Source organism: Ovis canadensis, chromosome 3, assembly GCF_042477335.2.
Source record: "Ovis canadensis isolate MfBH-ARS-UI-01 breed Bighorn chromosome 3, ARS-UI_OviCan_v2, whole genome shotgun sequence".
NCBI classification, from domain to species: Eukaryota; Metazoa; Chordata; class Mammalia; order Artiodactyla; family Bovidae; genus Ovis; species Ovis canadensis.
In genome coordinates this window covers 6,195,814-6,216,979 of record NC_091247.1, presented here as the reverse complement: position 1 = coordinate 6,216,979, position 21,166 = coordinate 6,195,814, and the positions used below count along the sequence as shown (strand labels likewise).

The 21,166-nt window shown below is 55.5% G+C and overlaps 1 protein-coding gene across 5 annotated transcripts in view; it reads left to right on the top strand.

The window, feature by feature from the left end:
* The window catches only part of HMCN2 (hemicentin 2), a 171,453-nt gene that overhangs the window by 136,152 nt on the left and 14,135 nt on the right, over positions 1–21,166 (top strand). For 3 of the 5 annotated variants that reach the window (XM_069582171.1, XM_069582169.1, XM_069582167.1), the window contains 20 exons: positions 1,827–1,924; positions 2,451–2,717; positions 3,456–3,646; positions 4,105–4,186; positions 4,283–4,419; positions 4,996–5,137; positions 5,224–5,368; positions 6,155–6,282; positions 7,083–7,239; positions 8,031–8,152; positions 8,750–8,914; positions 10,188–10,295; positions 10,512–10,646; positions 11,009–11,143; positions 11,694–11,884; positions 12,646–12,859; positions 13,774–13,908; positions 15,105–15,295; positions 16,851–16,932; positions 20,461–20,730. In XM_069582171.1, the coding sequence (XP_069438272.1) occupies positions 1,827–1,924; positions 2,451–2,717; positions 3,456–3,646; positions 4,105–4,186; positions 4,283–4,419; positions 4,996–5,137; positions 5,224–5,368; positions 6,155–6,282; positions 7,083–7,239; positions 8,031–8,152; positions 8,750–8,914; positions 10,188–10,295; positions 10,512–10,646; positions 11,009–11,143; positions 11,694–11,884; positions 12,646–12,859; positions 13,774–13,908; positions 15,105–15,295; positions 16,851–16,932; positions 20,461–20,730 (3,095 nt within the window). The remainder of the gene's footprint in view (positions 1–1,826; positions 1,925–2,450; positions 2,718–3,455; positions 3,647–4,104; positions 4,187–4,282; positions 4,420–4,995; positions 5,138–5,223; positions 5,369–6,154; positions 6,283–7,082; positions 7,240–8,030; positions 8,153–8,749; positions 8,915–10,187; positions 10,296–10,511; positions 10,647–11,008; positions 11,144–11,693; positions 11,885–12,645; positions 12,860–13,773; positions 13,909–15,104; positions 15,296–16,850; positions 16,933–20,460; positions 20,731–21,166) is intronic. The other 2 variants (XM_069582168.1, XM_069582170.1) reach the window with 2 other exon arrangements.

The following is a 21,166-nucleotide window of genomic DNA, read 5'->3' as shown; positions in this document are numbered from 1 at the left end:
AAAGGTGGTAGGAGAAGGGGATGACAGAGGATGAGATGGTTGGATGGCATCACAGACTCAGTGGACATGAGTTTGAGTAAACTCCAGGAGTTGGTGATGGACAGGGAGGCCTGGTGTGCTGCAGTCCATGGGGTCGCAAAGAGTCGGACACGACTGAGTGACTGAACTGAACTGAACACATAACAGAGAATCTGGCCTCTGTAAGCGCACTGTCCAGTGGCATCGAGGACGCTCATGCTGTTGGGCAGCCACCACCATCATCCTTCTCCAGACCTCTGCATCTTCCCTCTCCAGATCTCTGCATCTTCCCAGACTGCAGCTCTGAGCCATTAAACACCCAATTCCCCACCCCCTCCCCATCTCCTGGCACCTAGCATCGTACTTTCTGTCTCTGTGAATTTGCCTTATTCTAAGTCCCTCGTGTAAGTGACATCATGCAATAATTGTCCTCTGTGACAGCTTTATTTCACTTAGCATCAGTTTTCAAGATTTGTCCATGTTGTTGTTTAGTCGCTAAGTCATGTCCTACTCTTTTTGTGACCCCGTGGAGCCTGCCAGGCTCCTCTGTCCATGGGGCAAGGTTAATGGAGTGGGTTGCCATTTCCTCCTCCAGGGGATCTTCACGACCCAGGGATCATCCACGCTGTAGCTTGTGTCAAACTTTCCACCCCAATATTTAAGGCTGAATAATATCACACGGTGTGTGTAGAACACATTTCCTTTAGCCATGCGCTCACTCGTCAGTGGACACTTGGATCGCATCCACGTGTCAGCAGTTGTGTGAATAATGCTGGGAAATGTGAACATAATGCTGCTGTGGGCACCGTAGTATCCACTTGAGCTTCTACTTTCGTTTCTTTGGGGTTGTGACCTAGGCTGCAGAGTGGATGGCAGACTGTACTATAGGCAGACTGTAGGGCTGAGAGCTCAGTAGGAGGGTCTTCTGGGGCTTCAGTCATAATCCAGGTGAGACGCGGTGGGGGGGCCTGGGTCAGAGCCCCGTGACGGAGGTGGTGGTGGTGGTCCAGCTAGTGGTGTCGTGGAGAGAGGAGAGATGGTGGGAGGAGTTGAGCAGGGCTCTGGGCTCTTTATTGAGAAACTTGGAAGGCTGAGTTTCCATTTTCTGAGACGGGTCCATAGTGGGAGGAGCAGGTTGAGGGTTGAGACTTGGGTTCTCCTCCCACATGTTGGTTGGAGATATTCTTGGACATAAGGAAAGATGAAAACCAGGCACTGGATACTCTAGTTGGGAGTTTAGGAAATAGGTTCTTGGAGATGGTCCACAAACAGGTGGTATTGGAAGCCAGGACGGGCTGCAGTCCCCGGGGAGCGAGTGCGGGCTGTGCCCAGGTTGCCAGCATTAGGGTGGATACGACAGACATTTCAGAGTCACTGTGCACGTTGACAAAGGCAACTCAGGAGGAGTGGTCAGGGTGAAAGGGGATTCAACAGACAGTGGGGTTCAGGCGTGGAGACAGTGAGTAGAGATGTCTGATGAGTCCTGAAAGCTGAGCGGAATTGTCTAGAAGAAAGGGGTGGGACTAGCAGACCACCCTGGGGAGGGATGGTGGAGCTTCAGAATTTGGGAAGCAGGAAGCCTGGGTGCAGAGTGAGCTGGGCAGAGACGGCAGCAGGGGTGGAGGTGGGGAGTCTGGGCTTCATTCTGGGGGTTTAAGCAGAGGCAGGACCTGGTCAGGTGTATGTTTCAGAGCCCTGCCCCTCTGGCCGGTGAGCTGTTGGGGACGGGATGGAAGAGAACGGGCTCTGAGTCCCTCTCTCTCTTTCTCCCCCGCACTCTCGTCCCTCCCTTTGCTCGAGGGCGTCAGGATTTCCCAGGTGCAGCTAGCGGATTCGGGCACCTTCACCTGCGTGGCCGCGAGCCCAGCAGGGGTGGCCAACAGGCACTTCGTCTTGCGGGTGCACGGTACGGAGCAGGGGGCGGGTTACCAGGTCCTTTGGCCTCGGGGGTGAGAATCAAGGCCCCGTCCCTGCCCCTCCCCTCTGAGTGGAACCGAGGGCTGGCCCTCAGGGATGTCAAGGCAGGGCACACACACAGCCTCTGGCTCATTCAGTCACTTTCATTGATCTCACAAGTGGTTCTCGGACACGAGTGTGCCAGGGCCTCACCTGGGATACAGCGGTGAGCAGAGGTGGCCACTGACACTAGGAGGTCAGTGAGGGAAACAGCTCTGTAGAAATTAAAATTCCAGGCGACTGGTGATGCCAGGGGAAGGAGAGGATGCCAGGGAGCACTGAGGGGGCACCTCACCTGGCCTCGGGGTTCCAGGGAAGGCTTCCTGGAGGAGGTGAGGTCTAAGTCATGGATTGGAGATGAGAAGGAATAGACTGGGAGAAGGGCACTCTGGCCAATAGTTACAGTCTGTGCAAAGGCCCAGGGGCCACCTGGCAGCAAATGAACTGACTCGTGCTCACTCTTTGGCTTTGCACAGTGCCCCCTGTCCTGGAGCCGGCTGAGTTCCAGAATGACGTGGCAGTGGTCCGTGGCTCCCCGGTGTTCTTCCCCTGTGAAGCTCGGGGAAGCCCCCTGCCCTTCGTGTCATGGGTGAAGGATGGGGAACCATTGTTGCCCCAGAGCCTGGAGCACGGGCCTGGCCTGCTGCTGGAGGCAGTGGAAGCGGGGGACGCGGGGACCTACTCCTGCGTGGCCGTGAGCGAGGCGGGGGAAGCCAGGAGGCACTTTCAGCTGATGGTGATGGGTGAGTCGCCTGCCCCCAGTACTAGCTTTTCTGGGCTGGGGGTGGCAGGGGGTCCTCAGGGTGGGGGGAAGCAATGGAGAAGGTAGTGAGGGAGATGCACCCCAGAGGCTTGGGGCGTAGGGAACAGGTCTTCTGACCTGGCTGCAGTGGCTGGGGGCCCAGACTCTTCATTCCCCTGGGGCTGTGCCCCCCAGTCTCATCACCCAAACCTTGTAAAGCAGGAAAAAAGCCACTGAGGTCTCAGGGCTCTGGGTCTCAAGCACAAGATTTTGCAAGAGCTGTGCCACATTGAAAAGACGCATCTCCATACTGTTTCCTGGTTGGTTTTAAAGCACAGATAATTGCCCCAGGCAGATGAGCCCACAGTCTGATGCTTTTAGGACCCTCTAACACCATTACCAGGTCTTCCCTGGGGGTTCCATGGTAAAGAATCTGCCTGCAATGCAGAAGACATGGGTTTGATCCCTGGGTTGGGAAAATCCCCTGGAGAAGGAAGTGGTTACCCACTTTCCTGGGAAATCCCATGGATAGAGGACCCAGCTGGGTTACAGTCCATAGAGTTGCAAAGATTTGGACACGAGTGAAGAGCTAAATAGCGGCAGCAGTAACACGGTCACCACTGCCTGTTTGCAGCCCCGCCTGCTCTCAGCATCTGGGTGGTGGGGGAGGGGATGAACCCCAGCTTCCAGTGCTCCTGGCATGGCCCCCAAGGCTGACCCAGGGTGGGGTGTCTTGCAGATCCCCCCTACATCGAGGACTCAGGCCAGCCCGGAGAGCTGTTGTTGACCCCTGGAACCCCCTTGGAACTCCTGTGTGATGCCCGGGGCACCCCCGCACCCAACATCACCTGGCACAAGGATGGGCAGGCCCTGAGCAGGCCAGAGGATGGCCAAGGGGCCAGGCGGGTGCTCCGGGTGGAGGGTGTGCAGGTGCGGCTGCCCCAGCTGCCACGGGAGGAGGCTGCGGAGGGGAGGGACGGGGCCCAGCGGCACTCGGCAAGGTTCGGCCAAGCTCCACTTTTGTTTAGGGTGTGAGGATGTGAAGATGACCCCCTTGGCCCGGAGCCATGCCCTTGGGAACCCCCAGTCAGGTCTGACCCAAGGCTGATGTGGAAACCAGATAAATCCCTAGCCCAACCAGAAAAAAACTGGTACAGTCAAGGGGGACTTCCTGGAGGAGGCGAGCTCTGCTCTAGACCTGAAATAAGGGTGAGGCAGTAAAAGGGAAGGAAAGTCCTAGAGAGGAGAATGGGCTGGTGGCAAAGGTCGGGTGGCAGGCAATAGGCCTGAGTCTGAGTCCTGGGCCCTTAGCTGTGTAAGTGGAAAGCCAGGTCAGGAGGCGGGCAGGCTGGGGCCAGAGGCAGCTGCTCACCCTGCTCCATCCCCAGGTGAGTGATGCTGGGCTGTACACTTGCCTGGCCCACAGCCCTGCTGGTGAAGTTGAGAAGAGCTTCCGGATAAGAGTTCAAGGTATGGGGTGCTGAGGTATGGGGCAGGAGAGGAAGGCAGGATGAGACAGGGCAGAGGTGAGTCCATCTCTCATGCCCTCTCTGCCTGCCCCACCAGCCCCCCCAAATGTCATTGGGCCCCATGGCCCCCACTTTGTGGTTGGCCTGGCCCCGGGACAGCTGGTTCTAGAGTGCTCGGTGGAGGCAGACCCAGCACCGGAGATCGAGTGGCACCGAGAAGGCATCCTGCTGCAGGTGGGTGCCAGGCTGGGCACCCTGGGGCACTGCCTTCTGTCCCTTTTGGGCCCCAGACCCTGGGCAGACTAGCTCCCAGGTGCCAGGAGCCTGTTCGGTGCCAGCACTGTGCATACCTGCTCTCCTGATTATTAAATTATATCTCCACCCTGTTAAATTGTTATATTATTATTACCTCATATTGGTGATGGGGCCACTGAGACAAGGCTAAGGTTTGCCCAGGACTTTTGATGCCTATCTGAGCCAGGCCTCATGACTGTGTGGCCTGGGGCCCGTTCCTGAAGTTCTCTGTGCTCACCCCTGAAATGCGGCCCATTTGCGGCTGTGGATTCAAGGATTGTAGATCTGAGGGAGGCTCCAGCTCCTGCTCTGAGCATGAGCCCCCTGCAACAGGCCCGAAGGCGGAGCTCCAGGGAGGATGCCTTTCCCTCCCAAAGGAGCCTGTTTCCCCAGAGAGTCCTCAGCTGGGCACAAGTGCAGGGGCTGCGGGCCAGTCCCACTGGTTCCGTGACCCTGCCGCCTGGGGGGCTGGCTCACACTCATGAGGGTCTGCCATCCTGGGGGGGGTCTCTCCAGGCAGATGCCCACACCCAGTTCCCCGAGGAGGGCAGATTCCTCCAGCTACAAGCCCTGAGCACGGCCGACAGCGGTGACTACAGCTGCACTGCCCACAACGCGGCGGGCAGCACCAGCCTGGCCTTCCACGTGGAGGTCCACAGTGAGTGTTCCCACCCCACCCGCCCTGCCCACCCTCCGGAGAGCGACGGACCCCCAGCACCTGCTCCCTCTGTGCCCCTCCTCCAGTGGTGCCCACCATCCAGCCAGGACCACCTACAGTGAATGCCTCCGTGAACCAGACGACCCTGCTGCCCTGCCAGGCAGATGGTGCCCCCCGGCCCCTCGTGAGCTGGCGGAAGGATGGGGTCCCCCTGGATCTCGGGAGCCCCAGGTGGGTGCTGGCAAGGGAGGGCCTTAGGGAGGGGCTCAGGTACCTCTCTGCAGGTTGTAAATGGAAGCCCACCTGGGCAGTTGGAGCAGAAAGGACATGGGTCTTCTCAGAACCCAAGGGCAGACATGCCCATTGGTTAAGGGCCTGAGAACCCCTGTCTGTCTGTCTGTGTCTGGTTTTGACTCTTGCTTGCTAATCTCTGTTTCCGTGTGCAGGTTTCAAGCTTCTCTGTCCCTCAGATCAATTTCCTATACCTTCTTTCTCTGAACAGGTCAGGGATGCTCCCCCACCAGCCTCCCACCCTGCCCAAGTTATAACTCCTCCATTCACACAAGTTGCAGAGCCTGGAGAGCTGTGAATCCCAGTTCCGAATTCCCAGGGCAGAGAATTCCATTGGCCCAGCCTGCGGGGCATGTTTGTCCCCAGTCCAATCGGCTGTGGCCATGGGTGAGGTCACAGAGTACAGACATGGCCCCTGGGAAAGGGCAGTTGCCAGACCTGATCTAGAGGCTGTTCTCAGAAGGAGTTGGGGTACCATTGCCTGCTGGCTCTTGGGGAGAGGCCGGGTCAAGGTGGAAGCATGGAAGGCCAGAAGAAGCCCCACTCACCCTTTCTGATTCTAGGTTGCCATGTGGGTTGCTGCCCATGGCCGTGACCCCCACCCCACCCCGACCTTAGCCTCAAACCTTCAGGACTCCTGAGTTAGCACCCTCTTTCTGGAAAAGTGAGGGACCGAGGGGAGGGTCTTGCTGGAGATACAACCAGGGGTCCCCTCCTGTGTTCCAGGTTTCAAGTTCTGCCTGAAGGTTCCCTGAGGATCCAGCCAGTCCTCACCCAGGACGCTGGCCACTATCTCTGCCTGGCATCCAATCCTGCAGGTTCTGATCTGCAGGGTCGTGACCTGCGGGTCTTCGGTAGGTAGATGAGAGAAGGTGTGTTTTTTGCCTTCAGCACCCACTCCCTGTCAGGGCCGGGTCCTGCTTAGCTTCTGGGTCATCCTAGCTGTCAGGAGCCAAGAGCAATGGCCTCCAAATGTTTTTTGACTATGAAGCCCATTGGTTAAAAGTTTTGAGTGTGTATACTCAAAGATGCATATTTATTTTTATGGAAACATATACGCTTACTAGAAAGTGAAGTCGCTCAGTCGTTTCCAGCTCTGCGACCTCATGGACTGTAGCCCACCAGGCTCCTCTGTCCATGGGATTTTCCAGGCAAGAATACTAGAGTGGGTTGCCATTTCCTTCTCCAGGAGATCTTCCCAACCCAGGGTTGGAACCCGGGTCTCCATCTGAGCCACCAGAGAACACTTACTACTATACTATTATATTGAGTGATAAAAGATGTACAGGCTGTCTAACACTCAGAGTCACTGAGCCAGAGGCTCTAATCTGCTCTTCAGTCTGACTGATCACCTTGGTGGAGGCAGCTGAGCCCTGGCCTCAGGCAGGCTGCTGGGGAATTTTGCCCTGGAGGCCCCATTCAAGGAGAGGCAGTTAGGGAGACACCACCCTCAAGGGTGAGCAAAGGTCCCATCACCCCAGCTTTGGGAGCCCATTGGAAGACCCACTCGTGGAGTTTCTCTTGCCTCCTGGTCCCTGCTTCCTCGGGGGTGGGTTGAAGGGGATAAGAGTAAACCCTGCTCCTTAACTTCATCTTTGGGCACAGCCCCACCCACGTTCCACACCCTGTCTCCTGATCACCGCTTTCTCCCCAGAGCCTCCAGCCATCGCCCCCGGCCCCTCCAACCTGACCCTGACGGCTCACAGCCCAGCCTCACTGCCCTGTGAGGCCAGTGGCTGCCCCAAGCCCGTCGTGGCCTGGTGGAAGGACGGACAGAAGCTGGACTTCCGCCTGCAGCAGGGCGCCTACAGGTGCTGAGCTGGTCCTTCCGGGGACATTGTGAGATCCTCAGGGTGCAGGAGGGCTTGCCCATCTCACAGACAGGGAGCTGGGTCGGAACCGAGGTAGGGACATGCTTGGGTCTCACTCACCAAAGCTAGCACCAGGACTTTTGTGTCCGGACCTCAAGGGGCAAGGAGGTCTTTACAGGACATGCTCAGTAGGAGGTGGGGGCATTGGGGACATAATGGGGAATATATGGCCTTTGAAACCACTTCAGTCACTATTTAAAAGCCCACCTAGAAGCCTAAGTTCATGCTGGCTGAGACTGGACCCGTAGCGCCTATAGCAGCCTCGGTCTCCCTGTCTCTCAAGTCTGATCCTGAACTGATCCCTGGGAGGACTGAGGGAGCCAGCTCAGCAGTGAATTCGCCAGGTATTTCTTGTGTTAGGTGCCAGGTCCTCGTGGAGCTTTGTGACGAAACAGGCATTCAATGGACACAAGCAGTTCTAATCAGGGCTTTGGATGTGGTTGTATTGCAGAAGTTATCCTAGGTGGTGACTTTAGAAAACTCTCTAGGATTATGGAGAAACCCAGGCGGAGATGTTAAAACCACCCACAAACTCAACAGCTAGACCTTAGGAGGTGGAAAATTCTAGGAGAAACTTTTTGAGTCGGCACTAGGGGCCAGATATGGGAAGGGGAACAGCCCGGAGACACAGGCCCTGCCTCCAAGTTCTCTCGGCGGGGAAGCCATGGCTGGCTGGTTTCAGGTCAGCCAAGCCAGTCACTTAGCAGATGACTGTCTGTCTGTCCGTCCAGACTCCTGCCCTCCAACGCCTTGCTCCTTGAAGCCCCCAGACCCCAGGACTCAGCCCTGTTTGAGTGTGTGGCGAGCAATGGAGTGGGTGAGGCCCGCAAGCTCTACTGGGTGACGGTTCATGGTGAGTTCAGGGTCAGGGCTGACTGTTTTACGGGAAGTTCACAGTCAGGGGTGAAGGCTGAGGACAGTGTCTCCCTCTCCTGGGCGCTCTCTCCACCTGCAAGGACCTGAGGGTTCCCCCGAGTATTTCTTTGCTTCCTGAATCACCTCCTCCAGGAAGCCCTCTCTGATCCTGCCCTCCCACACTGACATAACCCAACTCCAGCACAGCCTGTGGGAGCTTCTAAGAGAGGCTTCTCCCTAAATCCAGAATGTTCTGAACCAAAAATCTGACCTTGTCATCACTCCAGATAAAAGCCCCTCCCACCATGGCTGCCCACTGTCCTCAGGATAGAAAGCTTAAGTGTCACCTGGGCTCACAAGGTCACCCCTGCTGACCCCCAGGTTCGGCTCAGCTTTTTGCTCCTTACCTCGGGGCCTTTGCACATGCTGTTCCCTCTGCAGTGAACAGTCTTCCCTTCACCCAGGCAATACCTGCTCCTCCTTCAGGTCTCATCACTGATGTCCCCTTGTGTCTTGGTCTGTCTGTCCTTCTCATCCGCTTGGCCCCGTGGCTGTGCGTTCCCCAGGGGACCTCAAGCCCTGACCTGTGTTTCAGTGCCTCCTGCCATTGCTGACGACCAGACAGACTTCACCGTGACCATGAAGGCACCCGTGGTCCTCACGTGCCACAGCACGGGTGTGCCGGCCCCGGTCGTGTCCTGGAGCAAAGCAGGCACCCGGCTGGGGGTGCGAGGGAGCGGCTACCGTGTGTCTCCTTCTGGTGAGTAAGGGTGAGCCGCGTGGACCTCTGCGGAGGGGACACTGGGCAGAGGCCGTGAAGGCAGCCCCCTGGGGCCTGGTGGTTGAGCAAGATGGAAAGTTCTGGCCCAACTCTGCCATTCCCTCACTGTGTGGCCTGGGAGAACCCTCTGACCCTCTCTGAGTCTCCCTGTCCAGTCACTGGAGTGTTGATGTTCATCAGTCGGTCCCTGATGCTAGCTGGTAAATCGGGGCTGCTTAATGACAAAATGAGAAAGATAAGAGCTACATGAGAGTTTTCATAAAGCTGGTTTTAGCTCATTAGAATTGTCCTTTATCCTGAAACCGTGCTTTTCTTAATAATTTGGGGTCGAAAGTTTTTATGAAATTCAGGTGAAAGTAGATGTTATGTAACTTAAGTAGTAGTAGATGTGACTTAAGTGTCTTTGCTTGTCAAAATAAAAAGTTGGCAACTTTATGGGGATTCTCCAAATTAAATGTATTTGTTAGCTGATTGGTTAGGGAAATCCTAAAGTGTGGGAACCGTTGGCCAGATCTGTAGTTGTCCAACTCTTTCAAAGCAATAGAACTCTTCCTTCTGACTAGTGGCTATGAGGAAGCCAGACACGTGAGAGAAGCTAGGTTTTGGTTCCGTTTGGAGCTGGGGTGGGTGCTGCAGAGTGGTTCAGAGTCAGGCAGGCCTCACTTCCCTTGCCCACTCAGGAGGCCCTCAGGGGTCTACAGGGGATGATTTAGAAACCACTTTACCTGACTCTTAAGGTGCAGCTTACAGCGTGGGAAGGTTAAAATGGTGCTCACTGAGCAGCCAAGACTGAGGGAGAGAGGGCAAAGGGAGGACAGAGGAGGTGGTAGCCCAGGAGGGCTTCCTGGAGGAGGCAAATTTCGAGCAGAGTGCAACAAGGATAGCAGGGTGAAGGCCTGTGGAACCTTGCTAAGGTGGAGGTGGGCCAGGGATTCCAGGTGGGGCAGTGGCAGATTCAGGCACATCACAGCCAGAAAGGCCTAAATACCATTCTATGTGATTCCACATTGCACACCTGGCCCAGAGACTGGAAGATGCAGAGAGCGGAAGGGACCTTCCCATGTTATGCTCTGGGCAGGGAGAGAGGCAGGCCCAGGTTCCCCCATGCTCCTTACAGATGGGCAGGGAGCCAGGTTGAGTGGCCTGCAACAGAGACACCAGGGTGGGATGTGTAAGAGCCCAGCTGGCTTCTTCCCTGGGATGTCCATTCTGGGTCCCCTCATCCCTCTCTGTGCCCCATTCCCACCCACAGGGGCCCTGGAAATTGGGCAGGCCCTCCCCATCCACAGTGGCCGCTACACCTGCACGGCCCGCAATGCCGCAGGCATGGCCCACAAGCACGTGGTCCTCACTGTGCAAGGTAAGCGTCCCCAGGCCAGACGGCCGTGGCCCTGGAGGCGGGGGAGCAGGTGGAGGGCCAGGGGATTCTCTGGGAGAAAAGACTCAGCCTGCCTATGTCCTCCATTCCGAGGTTTCCAGAACCCCGTGTTCCCTTTAGAAGCCTCTCTCTCTGGTGCTCAGACACCCCCCGGTTGGAGGTGTCCCCAGGGACCTCTGCCGCCCTGTTCCTTTGCAGCCTCCCCCGTGGTGAAGCCACTGCCCAGCGTGGTCTGGGCGGTGGCCGAGGAGGAGGTGCTGCTGCCCTGCGAGGCCTCAGGCATCCCTCGGCCGAGCATCACCTGGCAGAAGGAGGGGCTCAGCGTGCCTGCAGGTGAGTGCCCTCTTGGGGTCCTCCTTCCTGTCCCGGGGCTGCCCACTCCTGCAGGGAGCTCTGGAAAGCCTGTGCCCTGCCCAGGGGCGTGGCACCCACCTCCTGCCCTCCTGTCTTCCCTCACCAGCCCAGAGCCCTTCATTCTGCCTGAGCGCTCGGTGGCTGGGATGGGGGACTGAGGAGGGGGACAGCCTGGACGGGCTCTGGGTCCAGCTTCCAGGCTCACTCTGTCCCCCGGTCAGCCTGTGGCCACAGCAAGTCACTTGCCTGGTCAGACCAAACCACCCAAGCAGCCTTCCTGCCCTCCCCGGGGGTCCTGCTGCCCCAGCCACCGGCTCCCAATTCCTCTCCACCAAATCCAGGGGCCGGTACCCAGGTCCTCCCCAGTGGACAGCTGCGGATTATCCATGTCAGCCCAGAGGATGCTGGGAACTATTTCTGCCTTGCCCAGAACAGCGCGGGCAGTGCCGTGGGGAAGACTCGGCTGGTGGTGCAAGGTGGGCCCGGGGGGGGGACCAAAGTGGACCCCAATGAGCCGGGGGCTTTGAGACTCCTGAGAGCCCCTCCGGCCTCTGCCTGGCTCTGGTCCCAGGTGGGGCATGTCCCTGCGTCCATGCCTATTCCAGCATGGCTGGTGGTTCTAGAAGGAATTCAAGGAACACATCTCCCAGTTTCGTACCGAAGGTCTGGCTTCAGACAGTAACTCCGGTCCTCTGCTTCCTCTGGCCTCTTGTGGGAAACGAGTCTGGTTGCTCTTCGTTCGCGTTGGCTTTGCAGTAGCAACAGCCGTTTCTGTGGTGTTAGTCCCTGTGTGTGCATGTGTGTGAATGGGGCCACTGCATCACAGCTTCACCAAAAGCGAGAAAATCCCCAGGTTGTGCAGGCCACGGCAATGGCTTATGACCAGGGGGCAGTGGGGTGGGCGGGAGAGCAGCAGGTGGGGCGGAAGAAGGGGCTGAGGGCGTGCCAATTGCCAAGGGCACTGGGACAGGGGCGAGCCACCCCAGGCCAGCCCCAGTCCCCGAGCAGACCCCCCTCCCCCCACAGCCCCACCCACGGTCGAGACTGGGCTCCCCAGCCTGTCCATCACCGAGGGCGCCCACGCCCTCTTGCCCTGCACCGCCACCAGCAGCCCCGGGCCCAGGGCCACTTGGGAAAAGGATGGCCAGCCTGTGTCCGGAGCCGAGGGGAAGTTCACCGTCCAGCCTTCCGGGGAGCTGTTGGTGAGAAACTCGGAGGTGAGGGTCTGGCCCCTGGGAGCAGAGGGAGATGATAGAGACTGCAGGGGCTGCAGACGCCTGCTGCACACCTACTGTGTGTCATGCTCTGTGCTGAGCCCCGTGCCGTTTCTTAATCCTAGAATCGGGGCAAGCAGGTATTATCACCCCCGCTACAGATGAGGAAGTGCTTCCCTGGTGGCTCAGCGCTAAAGAATGGGCCTGCCAGTGCGGGAGACCCAAGTTCGATCCCTGGGTCAGGAAGATCCCCTGGAGAAGGAAATGGCAACCCACTCCAGTACTCTTACCTGGGAAATCCCATGGACAGAGGAGCCTGGTGGGCTATAGTCCTCGGGGTCTCAGAGTCAGAAGCAGCTTAGTGACTAAACAACCAGATGAGGAAACTGCGGTTCGGAGTGTACCCAGGTGTTCAAGACATGCTGTTGCCAAGAGGCGGGTGGAGAGTTGAATCAGGACCTCTGTGGCCAGTTCCTGGGGAGGGAAGGAGCCCTGGAGGGAAGGAGAGGGATGCAGGGCACACTGTGGATATCCCCACACTGCTCCTACTGTTCTCAACCTGAGCCACGGGCGTGAATGGGACTCGGGCCCCCTTCCCCCGTCAGCATGCATCATGTCCTATAGTAACAAAAAGTTGCAAGTCACTTTGCCTGTCTAGGCACCATGGTCCAAGAGAACCTTCCGGGGAGCAGGTCCCCAGGGAACATTCTGGCCCGTGCTGGAGAAGGAGCAGTTCTCAGGCTGACCCGTTCCTTTGCCCACAGAGCCAGGACGCTGGCACTTACACCTGTACCGCTGAGAATGCCGTGGGTCGTGCCCGCCGCCGAGTGCATCTCACCATCCTGGCCCTGCCTGTCTTCACCACCCTGCCTGGGGACCGCAGCCTGCACCTCGGGGACAAGCTGTGGCTTCGCTGTGCGGCCCGGGGCAGCCCTACACCCCGAATAGGCTGGACCGTCAACAACCGGCTGGTCACAGGTCTCGGCCTGCTGGGGGCGGGTGGGACAGGGACCCGGGACCCTGGGAGGTTGAAGAGGATGGGGAAGAGAGTGCCAGTCAGCCTGTGGGTTCTGGGTCTCCAGCTTGGCCCTGCGTGGCGGGGACAGGGCAAACACACGTGGCCCTACGTGACCAGTCACAGGTCAGACCCGACAAGAAGCCACCTGCAGAAAAGTCTCAACCCTGGAGACCTCCAGGCTGGGAACAGGGACTGAGCTCCAGCCCAGCCTCTCAGCAAACACCTTTCCTGGGGGGCTCTTTCCTCCCACCTGCACCCCAGGCGCTATTTCGGGAGGCCTAAGGGTTGGATAGCATCACCAACTCAATGGACACGTACCTGGCAAACTTGGGGAGATAGTGAGGGACAGGGAGGCCTGGCGAGCTTCAGTCCATGGGGTCACAGAGTTGGACACGATTTAGCGACTGGGCAACAGCAAGGTCTATCCAGGCCCCGTGGTATATAGAGTAGGTGCTCAACAAGTGTCTGTTGAATGGATGAATTGCTAAGCACTTGCCCTTATTCCTGATGTAGGGACATGTCTAATGATGACAGGGAAATCAAAGGCTGGCCCTAGCACCTATCTGTATGTAAATCATGGCATCATCTCTACAAGTGTCTCGTGTTAATCGGTCCCCAAAGACCTAACCTGGGCCACTCATCAAACTCAGCGTGAGCTTGAAAATGAGAGAAGGCAGGTCCTCAACCACATCCTCTAACATGGCCTGTGCCTGCCATGATCGGGTCTGACTTGCTTAGGCTTCCAGCAGGGAAAGGGACACTGTGCCTTCACGAAGCACCTGCTGGACACCCAGGCCTGAGTTAAGTGTTCCGGGCAGGAGGTCCCGGCACCCTGAACCCAGAGCTCCACGGGGCATCTCTTTCTCTGCCACAGAAGGGGTGTCCGAGCAGGATGGGGGCAGCACGCTGCAGCGGGTGGCAGTCACCAGAGAGGACAGCGGGACCTATGTCTGCTGGGCGGAGAACAGAGTGGGCCGCGTGCAGGCGGTCAGCTTCGTCCACGTGAAGGGTAGGGAGTGACCCCGTGGGCTTTCTCCAGACTTCTGCTGACCCAGTCTAGTGGCTTTTCTAAGAAACCAGCCTCCTAATCTCTGAATCAGTACCTCTCCACCCTGGCTGGGCTTTGGAATCTCCTGGGGGATTTCATAAACCCCCGAGGCCCAGATTTCACCCAAGGCCCTGACATCAGTATTTTTTACCCTCCCCAGATGTCCCTGGCCTTCCAAGGTGACACTAATGGTAAAGAACCCGCCTGCCAATGCAGGTAAACCTAAGAGCTGAGGGTTCAATTCTGGGTCAGGAAGATCCCTTGCAGGAGGCCCTGGCTACCCACTCCAGTATTCTTGCCTGGAAAAGCCCTTGGACAGAGGAGCCTGGTGGGCTACAGTCCATAGGGCTGTACAGAGTCGGACACAAGTGAAGCGACTTAGCATGCCCAGATGCCCCGAGTGTAGGTAGAATGAAATCTGACCCGTTGACCTTCAGCACTACCCTCAGCTGAACAGGGTTAAGTGTGGGAGGGGGCCAGGGGCCTGGCAAACACAGCGAGAATCTCACCAGTTTTCCAGTTGCCCCCCACTGCCCTCCTCCCCTAGAAGCAGCCCAGTAACCCTTCTGGCACCATGACTTGTAGACTCAACTTTAGGATGGGAGGATGGGGCCCAATGGACAGATTGAGCTGCCCACAGCACCAGGACTCTACCGTTGCTAGATTCAAGCTCAGGAAACCAGCAAGGGTGAAAACCAGCACAGGGCGGCCAAGAGTGGTTTAAGCATTGCATGGATTGGGAATCAGAGACATCTTAGTGTCGCTGTGTCCGACAGAGGTGTCCCAATGATCATATCATCTTTGTTTTCCAAAGTACCCTACGAGTATATGACACTCATACCATTTCTCCCCTCCTGTGCCTGTCTCACAGGACACACATTGATCACTAATCAATCATAGCACTATTCCCACTCAGCTTCAAATCCTTCTCAGCGTGGTGTTCCTGGCAGCCACTGCCAAGCTAGTGCACTTGACCCATGACACGGAAGTTGTTTTCTATCCCTAATGCATTTACTTTACACAGCCATGCCGAACCAGCAGAAGCCTCTGTGGGTCACTGGGGTCTGGCAGGCAGGCCTTTGGGGATGGATTCGTGGGAGGCTTAACCTCAAGGGAACCTCCTTTCTGACCTCCCTGTCTGATGTCACCTGACACAGAGGCCCCTGTCCTACAAGGGGAGTCATTTTCCTACCTGGTGGAACCCGTCGGGGGCAGCATCCGGCTGGACTGTGCGGTCCATGGAGACCCGGCGCCTGACATCTACTGGATCAAAGACGGCCTTCCGCTGCGGGGCGGCCGGCTCCGGCACCGGCTGCAGAATGGCTCACTGATCATCCGCAGGACGGAGGCAAGGCGGGGCCTAGGGCTGGGCTGGGGCCACCCAGGACAACCTCCGCTCTGTCTGGTGGCCCAAGATGGTTGTTTAGTAGGTTGGCATCACCTGGTACAGTCTACAAAGCACTTTCCTGCCCATACCCAGAGATTCCCCCCTGACTAACTAGGGCAACCTCCAGCCAATGACTTCACTTCTCTGCACCTCAATTACCTCCATTCAATGAGGCTAATAATCATCCCGCCTCATAGATGCGCAGTGAGAAATTAGTGCGATGACCCACACCAGGTATCTGAGAGTGACTGGCCCCTCGGTAATGCTAACATATATAATTGGTAACCACCCCATGGAGCAGAGTAAGCGGTTAAGAGTGCCCCATTTTACAGATGAAGACACTGAGGGTCAGAGAGGCCCCCAGTCAGTAAGCATCTGAGTCAAGACCCCACCCAGGTATCCTGACTCCTACTCCATGCTATTTCCAAAGCCTCGAGCACAGAGGCAGTCTCTGCTTGCTCATCTTCGCTTGTGTCCCAAGTCCCAGTGGCTGTCCAGAAACCCACAGTTCAGGGCTGTCATGGACTCACGTTAGAGGTCCTTGATCTCACCCGTTTGGGAGCCTACCTCAGACTGGTATCAAGGCAGCTACAGTAGCAGCAACAGGGCTTCCGTGACCTGCGTATTTACAGTGTGGGGCCAGGCACGGTGCCTCGCACCTAGTAAGTGTGACCTCATTTGACGCTTACAACAATCCTATCATCCCATTTTAGAGATGGGGAAACTGAGTCTCCAGAGACACTGTCATGCACTAGTAATGGGTTCAGTGTGGTAAGCAGGGGAGCCAGAGCCAGTCTCCTCTTGGACTGACACCGAACTCTGCACTCTGAATTGCATGCTATACCTCCTGCTTAGAGTCCCTGGGGAGTGGCCTCCCAGATATGATCTTCTGGGTGTGGACCCTGGCCTTGGCTGCCCCCAGCTCCGTCTCATGGCGGTACTGCCCCTCGGAAGTGAATCTGAGCCAGCATTCTTCCCGAGTTGCCTCATTGTCGTGGTCATGGATATCCTAGGACAAAGTCTTCCCTTTCACCAGGGCCAGGAAGTGCTGCAAACCCTCCCTCCTACCCCGGAAATCTTGCAGCTGGGCACCCGAGGAGCCTGCAGTTCAGAAACCTGTTCTTGTCCAACTCAGTGTTGCCCAAACTTTTTTTTTAAAGGCATCCCTAATAAAGCGCTGTGGCCTCATAATTCTTTAATGTGCGTAATTTAGAAGAGGTGGGTCTCAAGCATGCTTTGGCAGCATACGGCTCCACCTGGAGCCATGACCACCACCACCCTTAAGCTGCAGGCGTGAAAGAGGCAGGACTTCCTCTCTGGATTCCACAGAGTAGCAGCCATGGCGGCCCTCCTGATGGAATGTGCGGGCCCCTGGCTGGTTTGGGCTCTCAGCTCCTTCCCGGTTAGGTGGGCCTTGCTCCAGGGGCCCCTTCCTGTGTCCAGCTGTCCCCAGATGCTCCCCGCCGCCCTCACCCTCCTCTTCTGAACGCCACACCCCTCCTGTGCCCGCCCGCAGATGGACGACGCAGGACAGTACCAGTGCCTGGCAGAGAATGAGCTGGGCGCAGTGGAGAAAGTGGTGGTCCTTGCGCTGCAGAGTGAGTCTCGGGCCCACCTTTCCTGGGCCCTGGGCGGGGGGCACCAGGTGACGGGGGTCCTCAGGGGGCAGCTGTGCTGAGGCTGTGGCTGTCTGATGGGACAGGAAGGCCAGTCTGAATATTTACTCAGAACACACAGTTGAAGCCCTATGAATTGTCTCTGCAACGGGGGATGGGAATCAGAGGCTGGTGAGTCCTGGGTACCCAGCAGCCAGCCCTGGGGAAACCTGTTTATACAGAACTCAAGGGACTTCCCTGGCGGTCCGCTAGTTAAGTCTCCACGCATCCAAAGCAGGGGGTATGGGTTTGATCCCTGGCTGGGCAACGAAGATTCCACACACTGTGTGGCACAGCCAAATAAATAAAAAGTTTTAAAAAAGAACTCAAAACTGTCACCAAGATGAGCGTGACAGCTCCTACATTTGCCAAGCAGCTTGTAACTAACAAAGCACCATGTGAGCCTCAAAATAACCTTATGAAACGGTCTAAACAGGAATTTTTAAAAAGTTTTTATTGGAGTATAGTTGATTTACTAATATAATGTTGTGTTAGTTTCTGCTGTACAGTAAAGTGAAACAGTCATGCAGACATATATATCCGTTTTTTTTAAAGATTCTTTCCCCACGTAGGTCATCCCACATAGAGTACGGAGTGCCCTTTGCTACGCAATCGGCCCTTGTTAGTTATCTATTTGACACATGGCAGTGCGTAGACGCCCATCCCCATCTCTCAGTTCACCCTCCCCCAACTCTGGAGTAAAATAATGCCATTTGCAGCGACATGAATGGACGTAGAGCTTGTCACAGTGAATGAGGTAAATCAGACAAAGACAATACCATATGGTATGGCTTATATGTGGCATCAGAAAGACATATTTACAAAACAGAAATACATAGGGATTTTTAAGGAAACTCTTGTGTGAAGATTAACACACGAGGAGGAGGGCACGTGTTGCAAGAGCACAGCTCAGTGAACGTTCATCACAGGATCCAAAACCAGAGCAGCGTCAGCTCCCAGACCCTCCCCCCATCATGCTGCCTTCCCGTCTCTACCCGCCTCCCAAGGGAATCACTGTCCAGAGCTCTGCCTCTTAAAAAAATATATAGCTTTATTGACACACAATTTATATGCCATAAAATCCACCCATTCATATTAAAAACGCCCCACCCTTAAAAAAGAAGGAAACTCTATCACATGCTATGGCATGAATGAACCTGGAGGACGTTACGTTAAATGAAATAAGCCAGTCACAAAGAGACAGATACTATATAATTCTAATTGTATGAGGGCCCCAGAGTAATCAGATTCCTAGAAATGGGTAGTAAGATGGTGGGGGGCAAGGGCTGGGTGCGGGAAGTATGGATTTAGCGTTTAATGGACACAGAGCTTCGGTTTGGCAAAATGAAAAAGTTCTGGGGGTGAAAGGTGGTGACAGCTGCAGGAGGCCAGATACACTGAACACGACTGAACGGTGTCCTTAGAAACGAGTGAGATGGTAAATTTTATGTCATATGGTTTTTACACAATTTTCTCCCGTCCTCACTGCGTGGCGCATGGCATCCTAGCTCCCTGAACCAGGGATCGAACCCATACCCCCTACGCTGGAAGCGTGGAGTCTTAATCACTGGACCTCCAGGGAAGTCCCCACAGGCTTTCAAGTGAGAAAATTCACACGCAGGAGCGGAATTGCTGCGCTGGCTGCGGGAGACTACACGTGGCTCCCAAGATGCGGCCACATCCTAGTCTTTTATTTTTTAAATATACTTTTTATTTTACATTGGAATATAGTTGATTGATAGTGTTGCGTTCATTTCAGATGTATAGCAAAGTGATTCAGTTATACATATACACGTATCTCTTCTTGGTCGCATCCTTTTCCCATATAATATCATCTTACTTGGAAAAAGAATCTTTGCAGATGCAATTAAGTTAAGGATCTTGAGATGAGGTTGTCTTGAATTCTCTTGGTGAGCTCTGAATGCTAGCAAGTATTCTTGTAAGAGAGAAGCAGAGGGGCATTAGAAAGACACACACACACACACACACACACACACACACATACACACACGGAGGAAGCGAGAGGAGGGAATAAGATGTTAAGATGGAGGTAGACGGTGAAGTGATTCAGCCACGGGATGCAAGCCACAGATTGCCAGAAGCCCCCTGAAAGCTGTAAGAGGCAAGGAAGAGCTCCTCCCATGGAGCCCTGAAATGATTGACCTGGGACTTCTGGCCCCCAGAACTGTCTGAGAACAAATTTTTGCTGTTTTAAACCGTCGAGTCTGTGGCCATTTGTTTCAGCAGCCACGGGAAACGAAAACACTGGCAAACGGTTTCCATGGTGATGACACGCTTCCCCCCGCACCCCCCTGCAGGGTGAGAGTTCGGCTGGGCCTCACCAGCACTGGGCAGTCTCCATCCTTTCCATTCTAGCCGTTCTGGGGTGTCCATAGTAGTGAGTAGACAGAAATGATTATCTTCAGAGGAGAAACCTGAGGATCAGGGCGTGACTCAGTGAGAACCACTCACCTGTGGGTGAGAGAGTCCACGTCTGCCATGTACCCTGGTGTCAAGCAGAGGCACTTCTAGCAGATGGCCAGGCTTCACTGGAAACAAGCTCAGTGTCCTCTAATAGGGACCTGGTTCAGCAAATTGTAACCTGCCCACACAGTGGAACACCAAGTGGTCACTAAAGACGCACATTGAACATCAGGAAAGGTCCTTATGATCTGTTATAGAATTAAGGAAGAAGAAAGAGAGGGAAGGGTGATCTGAGCACATTCTCATAAGGAAACACTGTCAAGAAGGAAACTCTGAAATGAGCATTGGAGTGGGAGGGTCCTTTGCCTCTGTGTTTTCCAGTCTGTCTGAATGAATACCAGCCACTTGAATACAGGCACACCTCGTTTTATTGTGCTCCACTTTATAGCACTTTGCCAATGCTGCATTTTTTACAAACTGAAGGCTTGTGGCAGCCCTACGAGCAAATCTGCCAGCACCATTTTCCCAACAGCATTGGCTCACTTAGTACCTCTGTATCACATTATGATAATTCTCGAACTAGTTCAAACTCTCCCACCAAAAAGATTGTGACTCACTGAAGGCTCAGATGATGGTCAGCATTTTTCGTCATCAATTATTTTGAAATTAAGATATATAGATCGTACTTTTTGGCATAGTGCTATTGCGCACTTAATAGACTACAGTATATAGTGTAAAGGCCGTTTTTTTCCTTCTCCTTATTCTTTTGTCTGCACCACATGGCATCCGGGATCTTAAATTCTCTGACCAGGGATCAAACCCGTGCCCCCTGCAGTGAAAGTGTGGAGTCTTAACCACTGAACAGCCAGGAAATTCCCTGAACACACTTTCTGTATGTACTAGGAAGCCAAAAGGTGCACGTGATTTGTTTTATTGTGATCCTTGCTTTGTTGCGGTGGTCTAGAACTGAACCTTCAATATCTGCGCACTCAGCCTGTGTGCAAAAATACTGAAATGTTCCTGAAAGCTGTCCTGGGCCTCCCGCAGGTGCCCCGGTGTTCCAGGTGAAACCCCAGGATGTGACAGTGAGATCTGGGGATTCCGTGGCCCTGCGGTGCCAGGCCTCTGGAGAGCCGGCACCCACAGTGAAGTGGCTGCGACAAGGCCAGCCCGTGCGGGCCAGCCAGAGGCTGCAGACCCTGCCGGACGGGAGCCTGTGGCTGGAGCGAGTGGAGGCCAGAGATGCGGGCCCATATGAGTGCGTCGCTCACAACCTCCTGGGCACAGCCACGGCCCGGGCGTTCCTGGTCGTGAGAGGTATGGGGCACCCCTGCCCAGGTCTTCATGGATGGGGGTGGGATCCCTTGCCCGATGGGGATCTGTGTGTTGCTTGGGGGGCTCCTGGCTCAATATCCTGTCAGCTCCCTGACTCTTCTCTTTGCCTGGAGTCACAGACTTAGAATGAACCAGCTCAGAGGGCCTTAGGTGGTCATCTTGTCTACCCTGCCCTTTACGCTTGGAGAAACTGAGGCTCTGAAATGCTGAGTGTTTGCTGCTCCTCTTGGATCCTAGCCCTTCCAGCTTAGCTGGCACAGACTGGTGTCCTTTGATTGGACACAAAGGATTGAGTACATGCGTGCTCAGACACTTCAGTTGTGTCTTGTGATCCTATGGATTGTAGCCCACCAGGCTCCTCTGTCCATGGGGATTCTCCAGTCAAGAATACTGGAGTGGGTTGCCATGCCCTCTTCCA